Source organism: Nipponia nippon, unplaced genomic scaffold, assembly GCF_047370975.1.
Source record: "Nipponia nippon isolate SJK-2023a ecotype South Korea unplaced genomic scaffold, ASM4737097v1 scaffold_7, whole genome shotgun sequence".
Lineage (NCBI taxonomy): Eukaryota > Metazoa > Chordata > Aves > Pelecaniformes > Threskiornithidae > Nipponia > Nipponia nippon.
The window spans coordinates 23,112,269-23,125,314 of NW_028262391.1; the positions used below are offsets into that span (position 1 = coordinate 23,112,269).

A 13,046-nucleotide genomic window follows, 5' to 3' on the forward strand; every position below is an offset into this window, starting at 1 on the left:
ATGGAAAAATTCTAGGTCCTGGCAGTCAATGAAATCTTTTAAAGCAAACGGACAGAGACATTCTTTCTAACTATCAGTGGAAGGAAAAGTAAAAATATATATTTATATATGCACATTTAGTAGGTAGAGTTCGGTGTTTTTCAACAGACCTCATTTTCAGAAAGCTTGAAAAATGGTGCTCTCCCACTGTCTTAAACTGCATTAAAAATTTACAAGAAAATCTGAAGCAAACATTTTGAAACATAGAGCGATCATTAGTCCAGAGTCCAGACAAAGGAGAGAGGATGCTGGCAGTCACTGCCTGCATTTCAAAATTCTCAGATTTTCTTCATGACTTTTAATCCAAATAGTAATCATGTAGCATTTTGTTGTCAAGAGGAAGCTGAGACTTCATAGAACATTCTGAAGGTATGGTTTGTACCTATTTTTACTATAATCTTTAGGACTTGTACATCACTGACTAAAAGACAAGTATGACTATTTTATTGCCTGTGCACACATCAGCTGAGTTGCTATTGTAGTAGTAATTTTCAAGTAATAATATTCAGCCCATTCATTCCATATTTAGTTAGATTTGATCTGCTGTATTGCATAATTTGTCTGCAAGTGTCAACTTAAACAGTTCCCTTAGAATTTCAAGTATCATATAAGGTACATCATTACAATAATAGATTTCTCTCCCCTATCCATTCGAGAAACTCAAGGTTAACATTTTTCCAATCAAACAAGAGCAGCCAATTCTTTCAGATACTTAAGGTAAAAGTAAAATAATTTGCTATTTGGTACACATCCTAGTAATATATGAATTATTGATTTTTATAGTCTTTTATTCACTAGATAAAACATTATATTCCTCTACCCAAAAGGAAAAATAGAGTCTCATATGTATCTGAAACATTTCTGACTATCTCAGCAGCTTTCAGGCTTCAGCCACATTTTCATTTCTCAGCTATATCAAATCAACTGGCACTCATGCAAAATATTCATTAGTGTATCTGAGATGTGAATGAATTAACTGTAACGTACCTGCAACTGCACACTCACCTCCAGTTATATGAAGAATGTCTTCTAAAAAACACACTATATAAAATGCCACTACTCACAAGGAAAAATAATGGAAGACCTCTGTTTCTGCCACATGAATGTCCTGTGGATTCACAGTATTACCTTTCAACTTGGCAAAAATGGTAATTTGTACCCAGAGATCATAAACCCTGAACATTCTAAATCATCTGCATCTATCTCAGCTCTAAATTGTAAAACATCAACTAGACTTTAACTAGTGTCTTTGTACCTTGGTCCCCTGCAGCGTCATAGACCAATCCTCATCCTAAATCCCACTAGCACTTCTTTCACTGACTTAGTGCAGATTTAGGAAGTCTGCCAAGGAGTCCCTCTCCGTGCAGAAGGCATTCCCAGACAGGCACAAGGCAATACTGGAGTATGATACAATCCTGTGATAACAGCACAGTCCTTAAAGGTAGCAATAGCTCTGATACAAATCAACTGGCTTCCTTATATAGTATCTGCCCCCACGGTATTTCAGCATCCCAGAGGTGCTGAAGCTGAGGCCAGCACCCTCTGTATCTCACCACCAGTAAAGTTAATAATGTTGGAAAGTGCAAAGAGTTAGAACAAGCAACAAGAAGTGGTGGCAGTGTGAAGAGCTTATTGTGAGAAAACCCTATGTCTTTCATTTAATTTTGAATGTGGTGATCATTGTTTTTCTTTCTCCCAGAATAACATCCTGTATTGGATACATTCAAAAGATCAGCACCTTCCCCTCACTTCTTGATTCCTCTAGAACTGACTCAGAGGACAAGTCTTATGTAACCTGAGTCTACAAAAGCCTCTGAATTTCAGATATTTAAAAACTGTATCTTAAAATGTAACTCATTTAGTCCAACGTTATGCAGTCAAAAGATATATAGTCCCATCTGAAATGGTAGGTTGCACTAGATTAGCTAAACTCAACGAATATGGTTTCTCCTTTGACACAAACTGTCATGCGACAACATCACATTACAGTGCAAACTTAGAAAGGTAAGCACTGTCTCCCCAGTGGGGGGGGATTAATCTCATGGGAAAAGCTTGAATAAAACCAGCCCTGTTTAGTCATGCAGCAGACAGCCTTTGTTTGGATTTTTTTAATTCAACAGGCTTTTGCTTGCCACTTGTGGTATATAGCTCTTCCAGACAATATAAGTCAGCCCCAGATGGATTACACCTACAACATAACATTATTACAGTGTAAATATCACAATGTCAAGTTTGTGGTTCAGATTTCATCAATTACAAAACAACTATGTAAACTTGGATTTAAGTCTCTGAGATACTCAAAACTATTCCAAGATCAAAATGGATCAAACTTCAGTACAATTTGAGCCTTTAAAAGTAAATCCCAATGCACTAAATAAATTTTCCTTTTATCAGAAGGGTAATGCAAGACTTTCCTTGATCTCTACACTTAACAGTTTTGTACATGACTCTCTTTCCTTGTGATCCATGTATTATATTTTAATTCATCTCTAATGCTTGATGACAGAATGATTTAATCTCATTTTTCCTTGAAGGAGTATGCACTCACATGTGCAGAGGAGGTATGACCCAATTCATGTCTCCTCCTACATGTGTGTGGCCATGAACTTTGATTCCACCTCATGACATTAAAAATCATGGCAAGGTAATTAAAGACAATTGCAACACATCTCTTATTATGCCAGTGAAATGCAAAACTTCTTTCATCTTGGACTGAAGATGTGCATCCTGGCAGCTAAATGTAAGATAAAATTTATGTAGTGCTATTAGTGAGTCTTTGCAGCATCTCTACCTAATAGCTTCAACATAAGTTTCCCAGAGCAATGTAATTGGTAGATCTGTTTGCTCTACAGCATCTTCGCGTCTGTCCTATCTATGTAGGCTGGACACTTGGCTAAAGGTTATTCTGCTTCTTTTTTTTTTTTTTTTTTTTTTTTTAAAACTTATACACTTCACAACTTTCCTGAAGTTTTTTTTTTTTATTAAACATTTTCCTCTCTATTAATTTGAAAATTGGAAACAATCTAGAATAAATAAAAATACTAGTATACACAAAGCATTTCAAACAAGATCAGAAATGTCTCAGTAGTTTTGCTAAAAGTACACTTACTTTCATGCTTTATGAAACTCCCTGTACCTTAAAAGCAGCAGCCAGGCAGCTCCAGATGCTGTACAATGATATTTGGAAGAGCAGTGCACTGTCCTCACAAAACTACAATTTTCTTTCAACACCATGAACTTACTGGAAGTGCACATGTTGCCAGAATATAATATACTGCAGTTACCTCAATAAATACATGCTGTACAGTTAGGCATTCTCCACATGCGAAAGATCAATGGCCATAAGACATTTTCAAAATGTACACACTTTGATACTTGAATTTCTACTTTGAACTAAAGATAAAGCATTTTTCAGCAAAACAGACACAGGGTAACAGTTCCTGCATATTTCCTCTTGGGCAGCATTCTCTCTATATTTACGGACTTATAAATTGTGCCAATCTGAAAAAAAAAATACATTTCAAAGGATTTTAATTTCCCATTTGGAAAAAAAATCATACCCTCATGACACACAAAGCAATCACCCATTCCACTCTCTTGTTTCCTGATTAACCCTCCTCAAAACTTCTGAAAAAGGAAAATTTTTACTTGCAAAAAAGTAAATCTCAGCCTTGCAACAGACATTTCAAGAAATTCTGAATGCTCTTTCTTGACACAGATTACAGGTGAACAAAACTGAGTTAACACTATTATTTTAATTTTAAAGTATATCATCAATGTTAAAATGGATCATCTGTTATGCCTTGTCATCTCAGAAGGAAAGCAAGAAAAAAGACTGATAGTGCATGTAAGCCTGGCCCTTTCTTAAATACCTTTGTTTCTGTGAAGATCCTGAACTACTTAAAATAAGCAGGTCTGTTCAGGTTGACTGACCAGTTTCCCATTCGTAAAACTGATCATTTTACAAAGGAGTGAATATGGCAGGATGTCCCCTAGCTAACTGGCCGCAAATCAGCTAGTAAGCATCAGTAGAATGCTGCTTCCAGGATCCATCAATGTCACTGTGTGCTGCCCAGAATATAATTTTCTAAAAACAATTTTCTAAATTTTAAAGGGTCATGCAGTCACCACTGATGGAAAAAAATGCTTTTTCTCTTGGGAACCAAGTATGGAGCTTTACAATGGTTGCCACAATTCCAACCACTGCTAGCGGACAGGTATTTTGCTAAGGAAGTTTGGTAGAAATTATGCCAAAAATGAAACAAGATTTAAGTATCAGCTAGGATCATGCTTCTTGTGTGTGTTTAGTAACACACACAAATACCATAAATAACACACACAAATGCCATTTAGGATATTTTTTATTAAATTATATTTTCCTCTATTTTTAAATTGACATATGTATAAAATATACATATGTACATACATGTATATGAATACACACATCCATATGCATGTATACATAAAATATGAATGTTTTTAACCTACACTGGAAAATAATCTTTAAAGTTATGTTCATTTTTTTTAAGGAAGAAAAGATCATTTCACATCCAGCACCACTAGTCATACAACAAAATTAAAAAAAAAAATCCTAATAAGCATTTCTAGGTTTGACAACTAATCTACAAGCTAGTAACATACAAATGACAGGACTGCTAAATCTGATGCCACATACAAATTTAAGCATGTTAAATATGCTGAGTGATTTGTTAAGGAAATGATAATCAGAAAGTCTGACTCAGTTAAAACCTCTCCATAGCAAAGAGAAGACTCAAACTAACTTTCAAAGCCCTGCTAAGCCACCATGGTTTGCTAAGAGATTTGAATGCAGATCTCATAAGCATAAAGCAACATCCATATACACATTTTCTTTCTGCAACATGCTGATAGCTTAAAAAACAATGAAAAAGAGAGACAGAAATTTGAACTACTGCAGGATAGTGGTAAATTCTGCTGTTGCAGGAGTTAGTGAACCATAATGGAACAGCAGTTGTGCCTCAACTAGTGACACTGTATACTCCATCAAGGGATAAAACCTCAAGCACTAATGATGCCTAATTATGCAAAATAAACATATAAAAATCTAAAAAATAGGAAACAACAGCATAGGTTAAACTATTATTTGTTGTGAGATTGCATTTAAATAATAATAGCTATTTCCTGCAGCAATCTGGGTGTCAGAGGCCCAAATGCACTAATAAGCCCTAATGAGCTTCCATAAGCCTCACCTGGGGCCTCCATTCACACCCAGGATCTCTATTTAAGCTCAGCCCCAGCACTTCAGTCCTGGCCTGACCTATGATGCTGTAGGGGTGCTGGTCTTCAGCTCAGCCACCGCTCTGGCCACATGGTCCCTTTATCCAGAAGTCAACCTATGGACTGGCTTGACAGCCTGGCCTCATCACTATGGACCTGCACAGTGACTTGATCCTAACTCTCATCTATGGATTGACTTCCTGAGACCTGCGTCCTCACCATGAACATGCCTGAGGATCTGGGCTCTTGCCTGAACCTGGCCCCTATCTCTCGGTCTGCCCTGCCCACCTCAGTGGGGTGAGGGGATGGCCCTACGTGATGAAGGCTCTGCCAGCTCTGTTACTACAATTGGCTCCTGGCTTGCTTTCCTTTAGGGAGTAGCCCTGCTCTTGCTGCTCCTTGACACCAGGTTTAGATGTGGTTAAGTACTTCTAATGTTCTCAGAAGGACAAACTACCACAAAAAGATGTCATTATGGGAAGAGGCAGCTTCCTAGTTATCCTGGAGAATGCAGGCTGTGACTAGTGTTTGGATCCTGGTATTCCAAGGGATTTCTCTACTGAGGAGTATGCAAAGAGCTTCTCAAATTCCTAAAGACAGACTCTGAAACACTACATGGACTAGTTACTGAAATCAACTGAATTGAGGATGTCAAAACTTATGTGGAAAGTCTGCAATTTTTAAGCCCATGGTGCAAGAATATGTGGAAATTTTACATGCAGAGGAAAAAAAAAACATAGGGAAAAGTTTCAAACCTAACTAGATATCCTGTAGTGCTTTAACTTTTGAGCAGAGGAAATGTTAATGGAACCACCAGCTGTCAGCTAAATCTCAGAAGTAAGAAATTTCTCAATGAAATGGTAATTGCCCCAGGGAAGCCCATGATCTTGCAGTGAAAATTAAAAAAAAGGAAAGACTTTTTTTTTGTAGTTGTAAATGCAGAAAGGTGAACAAAGGAGTGAACTTCCACAGAGGTATATGGAAATAAGAATCTAGTTAAATAGGTCTAAAATAAATGGTTTCTTGCATCAGTTAAGATGGAAAAGACAGGCTTTAGTATTTCTATTGTAACATATATACAGAACTGCCTAAAGAGAGGGCAATAATGGGTTGCTCTGAAAATGTAAAGTTCATGGTACACAAGGAAGTAATTAGTAAAGATCCCTGTGACTCTGCCTTGGGATTGTTATTTGATATTTCCATTAATGGTCTTGGCACAAAACCAGGACTCTGTTAATTACTTCTGCTAGTGACAAGACTGGAAGGCAATCTACATTGGAAGTCAATATAGAAAGAGGATATCCCAAGCACAGAATAAGATGACCTTGAGAACAGGTGTTATAGAAATATTACTTGGTAGTAATGATACAAAGTGCCAGTTCATGCTCAGGAACTTCTATTCTATTAAGTCAATAAGAGCATGTCCATGAGCCGCCAGTCTGATATAGCCAGGCAAAAGAAAGGTACTCTTGGAATATATAAAGCACTGTGTTTCCAGTAAGAGGCTAGGGTAAAAAGAAACATGTGAAAACACCTTATCTGGAGTGTTCAGGAAAGATGTACTTAGCTGTAATGCATACACAGAACTTGCTGGGGAAAGGAAAGCATATCTTAAAAATTAGATAGAAACAGTTATGACTGCTTTCTCTAAATATGTCTGGTAGTCAAACAAAAGAAAAAATAATGCTGATACAAGTACATAAATGAGTATGAACTTATGTAAACATTGAGCTCAAAAATCAAATGTACTCAGAAGTTCAATTAATTTTCGAATGTCTGAAATGGGTATCTAAAGAGTGGGTATTCTACTAAAATGGTGCCATTCAAGTTAATAGCTGAATGTAAGCATTTCATTATGATTACCTTGTTTTAATGATGTATGGCTAATGCATGCATAGCAGCTCCAAGACTAGACTACCATAAAGGCTTTCTACTTTGCAATAAATTTCATTTTTAAAAATATGGGTAAATATCTTATAGCTAAGACAACACAAGCATTGCATTTTAAACTGCTAGGTATGTGCACAAGAAGAACAGGAATTGATTTATATTTATTGCAGAAAATATTTGGGCCTTTAAAATTGCTCCTGAAGACTAGGAATATTATTCTCATAAGCAAGGTTTCTGTACTTGACCACCCTCCTCCAAATAACCAATTGCTTTAGTAATCATATTGTTCCCTGTTAAAAGCACTGACAGCTCAAAAGCCAATACAGTTTTGGTTTTCCTCTGTAATTGGATTTTACTAGAAAGCCCACATGAATACCATTGTAAAATCACTCACATCTACCGCAAATATGAAGGATGTTGACTCAGAAGTGATCTAAGATCACTCTGCTCCTAAAAGAGAAGGCCCTGCCCTTCTCTGAACAAAGGAAAGATTATATTTCAGCAGGAAAAGTGAGCTGATCTGACCTGTACGTGGCCTCTGAATGACTAGTCAACATTAAAGAGGTGATAAGAATGTGCCTTTTGGTGGTAGCAAAGCCCTAGGTCACCTTAGTGAGCTCTACATGCCTTAAAGAAAAAGTAACATGCAATATCTTTGATACATTTTATTAAGTATTTTTATAGTCTATTAGGTAAATAAACAAAGAAAAGCTTTTATTTCAAAACTATTTTTAAGCAAAGACTGAGTGGAAAGTAATTGAATTTTTAAGGAACTATTTTTTTTTTTTTTTAAGATTAATTTTTAGGGAACTTCTACTTTATATTGTTACCTCAGGTAATTAGGTTAAGGGTGTATATAGGTTCATAGGACAAGATAAGTGTAGGAAATCTTTTCAAATTAGGAAAACAACTCAGGCTAGATGCTGTGAAATCCTGTTTTCTAGTCAGAGTCCTAACTTTTCCTTAAATTGGAGGTTAGTGAGCATTGCTTATGCAAGGGCCATATTAAATTTGGCAGGAAAAAAAATTAGTCTTCTTTGGTCAAAGGAGACAATGTGACTTTTAATTTTTGGACTGTTGTCTTTGCTACATATTTATCTCCCCAAGAAACACATTCAACCATCCCTGTTTGTTTCAGAAAAGGCAGAGTCCTCTGATACTTTATTGGGGTAATCAGCTGATTGGTTTAGAGGAGCTTTTTTGTTTTATGCCTTAATAACTGCTTCCTGTCTGAAATCAATTGCATTTCAGGGAACAACCTGACTTTTGGTTTAATTGTCAATAGTTGAGCAGACCTCTAGCAGTCTCAAAACATATTTTATGTTTTTGGGAACATGATTCTGCCCTTCATTTTTTGAGGCTAAACTCCTCTTTATTTTCTCCCCATGTAGTACATCATTCACCAGAGAGTTTGGTACAGGAATAATTGTTTTCAACTTTCTGCTATCTTGCATCTTTCAGCACATTGTTTTATATTTTATTTCCATTTGTTATCCCACTAGGGGGGACAGTAACTTCTTCAGTTTTATGAAGACTGTTCCTAAAAGCAGCAGAAACGAGAAGAGACACTATTATGGTACAATAAATGAGCTACAGGAAGCATGGTCTAGATTACAGGTTTTTGACTCTTTCTTATTTCACCTCATGTTCTTTAATGAAAATACTATATGGATATTTAGTACTGGTTTGCCACAAGTCTGTCCACTCTGCCTTGAATAAGGCAGAAGTAACTTTACAGAAATCAGTACTTGTGACATTAAAACTAGTGTAGTGAAAACGACCACACTGGAAGCGAATCTACAGGAAAAAGTGTAGTGTCTGCTCTGTATCCACAGAATTGAAACAAAGGCAGAGGCCTGGAGGAATGGACAGAAGCCCAGGGAACGTGCTGAAGATAATATTTTCTTAGTATGGAAACCCACTAACTGTGTTGAAAAAAAATTTTAAACAAAACATAGAAATAACTTCAACTGCAAATTGACCCATTATAGTGTCAGAAATACTATCTATCATCTAGCCTTTCTTTATAACCTAGTCTCTTTAGTTACCTGACAGTAAGTGACCACACCATTGTTTGAAAATCATGGAAATTAACACACAGCATGAGGAGAATTTGCAGCATAGCTGTAAAAGTCAGTTGATAAAACTCATTTATGAAAATTTCCAATTAAAATAACTGATTGGGAATTAATTAAATTCATTGATTTACATTTTTAGCTTGCTTAGCATACTAATAACATTTCAGACCGGTCTGCTTAGAATGGTTTGATGTCAGTTTAGGTCAAGTTTGTTTCTAAAGTAGCCTCTTAATAGAGTGGAGGCCTGTTTTGTGCTGAAAATGTCTGTGCAGGAATGTTTGCTGATTGTATATTAAGGTCCATCTTCAAAGGGTAGGGAAGTAGCTCCTAGATTTAATGATGACTTAAATGCTATTGGCAGAAAGGAATATTGTTTAAAGGATAGCACCTTGGCTTGTTGAGTCTTATTTGCTCTGCTGTACATGTCAGTCATGGAGTCAGCCTTGAGAAATAGGAATAATTTTGTACATTGTTTTATGTAAACCTATTCTTCCCTGTCCCACCCCTGCACAATGGAGGATATTTGAAGGGCATCTGCATTGAAATTTATTGCACTGAAATTTTTAATACTGAATTTGCATTAGACTACAACAATCTCTATTCACGATAGTCACAGAAAGAACTGCACAATATTTCCGATTACTAAAGCCAGTAACTTTTAAGAACTAGGTGCCAATGCCATAAACTGAAATTCTAAGTATTTAGCTGTTCAAGCTAACACTGAAGAACAAGAAAAAAATCATGTATCGTATTTTGGCAACTTCTATATTATAACCAAAGGCTCAGAATATTCATCTTTTCTATCAGGCAAAGCATTATTGTACCTCCATTAGTCATCCAATCTTTTCAAATATACCATTATTTCAAAGAAGATGGAGCATACCTGCTGGCTGCCTTTTTGTGGGGATGTCACAGAGTGACAACCATAGGCAAGAAAGAACACTATAAATATCCTTCATTTCCAGTCTCCAGATTTCCTCTTTAGGTACTGGAAATACTATTAGTAAGTTTCGCTTATTTGATTTTTTTTCCTAGCAACAGTTAATTTTTACAGATATTAGCTCAAAGTGGAAAACAACATCACCTATGTGATTATCTTCACCTTTAAAAATAAGTAGGCATTAAAAAAATCTCATTAAGAGAAATGTAGAAATTTCTGGAAGTATTATGTTGCAGCTCATTTTCAGATTATAATTAATGACTTAGTAATTAAGAATAAAAGTAATATCTACCCAATTGTTTACCTAAAGACTTTATGCTCTGAGTAGGCAATCACTATCCACTTGCACTTTGTGCCATTTGACCTGGAGACTTGCAGATGAAGTGAAGCAGTCATCTGTTTGACAGATGGAAAGGTACAATTCCACATGGATAGCATGGAATATGCTAGAGCAGAACATATTGAGCTATTTCATAATTTTACCTTGCCTATGATAAAGACCCATCATAAAACTTTATCACGTCAGAAGGGAGAAAGAATATTTGTGCCAAATTGCCACAGAAATAAACAAAAAGCCCAAATTTAAGCGTAATGAATTATATCTAAGCATATCCTTTTCTATCTGAGATGCTTTAGACAAGCTGCTTTAAACTTTCTTATGTATTGCATTCTTTTTTTTAAGAATTGTTGCTTTATGTGTGCTGTTTTCTCTGTCTCTTTTCTCACCATCACACTAAAAATAACAAGCTGGCAGCCTCTCATATTAAATACCTAGTGTTAACCAAACCATCAGCCACATACAGCTCTGACTTGTAGAAGAGAAGAAAATAAATGTTACATGCATAAAATAACAACAGCTGAACTCCAGGTTTTCACTAAAAACTTAAATACCTTGTAAACACTTCACATCATCTAAGATGAACAAAGCATCAGAAAAAAAAAAATACCAAACCTTATTTGAGGTTATTTCTATTACTTTTATTGGCTACCTGGTGTCTATACCCACCTGATAGGACCAGCAATGACCATCTGTCCTATAATTGATGCTTGAACTATGAAATAAGTATGACAATACAAACACAGTATGCACGAATAAGAATGGCAATACAAACACACCATTAGTAAGGTATCTTTGCAAAAATTATTCAGTCAATAAAATACCTAAATAGAAATAATACAGAAATTTTACAAAAATCAACAATTGCACCCATTCTAATAGAAATTCCAAGCTAGAATTTGGGAGTATTTAATTTATTTGAGATGACTCCATAAAATGGAAACAACATTTCTTCAGTGTAAAGAGACCATATTGATTTTATAGAATAAACCGTGGAGTTTTGAACAATATGATCAGTTAGAAAATGTGCAAATAGTTCATAGGTATTCTGGGTTTTTACTAAAAATGCTCTTCAAAATATTTGGGCGGGTGGAGAACTACTACATCTCTGAAAAATTAAAATGTGGTTCTGCTCTAAGTGAGGACTGTCAAAATAGAATCATGATATTGCACACTTATTTCATTACAAGGCCCTCTAGACCAGAGCTTCTCATTTTACAAAGAAAACTTTTTCCCTTCTAAATGTCAGCTTGCAAATTTACCTTCACGTACAACAGCCAAACTGATTTTTTTCCTTCTCAATCATTCTCTTTAAAAATTACAATGACGAAGGTCAGGTTAGTCTTGAATGATATCTGCATAATGTGGTTACATCCAGTTGGTTTGTCCCTAATCCAGCCCTCATTTTCATCTTAATTCCTTATAATTTTTCACATATCTATCTTCCTAGTACATTGCCAGCTGGGTTTTTCTCCATTTTAGACAGAGTAGACTGTGGATCCTTTTTAGAAAATCAATTGCTACTGAAATGTCTCAATATGAAGACAGTAATCAGGATAAAAAAATGCCTTTCACTCCCACTGCCGGTTGATCATGCCCTGACTCATGCATGCATGCACATGAAAGCCAATTCTGCACCTGGAACAAGATAATCTGAACAACTCTGGCACACATGGGAAAAGTACCTTGTCATGGTGGCTTCAGAAGTTTTATTTAAAGGAACAGTAGGAGAAAGGCAAATCAGAAGCACTGCTTTAACCTTTCAATATATTCAGATAGAATCATAAGATAGCTTATTAGAATAGAAATTTGTCTCTTTTTTCTTTTTTTCTAATCTGTTCTTTGTTCTGACTGGAAAAGAAACACAACAAATGTAAACAAATATGGCATTATTATCCACTTTTTTAACAGGCTTGGAATGAAGTAAGCATAAGAAATAGCAACAGTTTTCTATACCACTGCAATAAGCACCCTAGTTTCCCTACTGTGACATGGAGGGAAAACACCAAAGAAAAGAGATTTAAACAAAAAATTAAAATATATAAACTATTAAACCTTACCTTGCCAGCCCGGTTTGCACACTGGTTTGACGTTAACTCGTACTAAGACATCTTCTGTTGCGTGTTTTTGCCCACAATCAAAAGCTGTTACCATTATCTCATACTGGTGCTGTTTATCATAGTTCAGTTTCTCAGTGTTTCTGATGTTACCTGTAGATTCAATACAAGATAACATTCAGAAATTACTTCTTGACTAAGCATATACAGACTATAACATGTGGGTACTGATTAAGTCCTTTGTGACCAGAAAACTCTTTGAAGCACACAGGACATCCACAGGCAGGACAGTTATGAGGAACGGGAAGTATTTTCTTTCCATTCAGCAGAGATATAAGTAAGTTCTTAGGCAAATATAAGGCACCAGGGATCAAATATGGGCATGTCTATATTAGAAAACATCTGCTCAACAACACTTTCTAAAATAAGACTGTAAGACTAATTAGCAG

The 13,046-nt window shown here is 35.8% G+C and overlaps 1 protein-coding gene across 3 annotated transcripts in view; it reads right to left on the reverse strand.

Moving 5' to 3' along the window:
* The window catches only part of CLSTN2 (calsyntenin 2), a 394,596-nt gene that overhangs the window by 75,112 nt on the left and 306,438 nt on the right, over positions 1 to 13,046 (reverse strand). For all 3 annotated transcript variants that reach the window (XM_087739556.1, XM_087739557.1, XM_087739558.1), the window contains one exon: positions 12,601 to 12,750. In XM_087739556.1, coding sequence (XP_087595682.1) covers positions 12,601 to 12,750 — 150 coding nt within the window. The remainder of the gene's footprint in view (positions 1 to 12,600; positions 12,751 to 13,046) is intronic.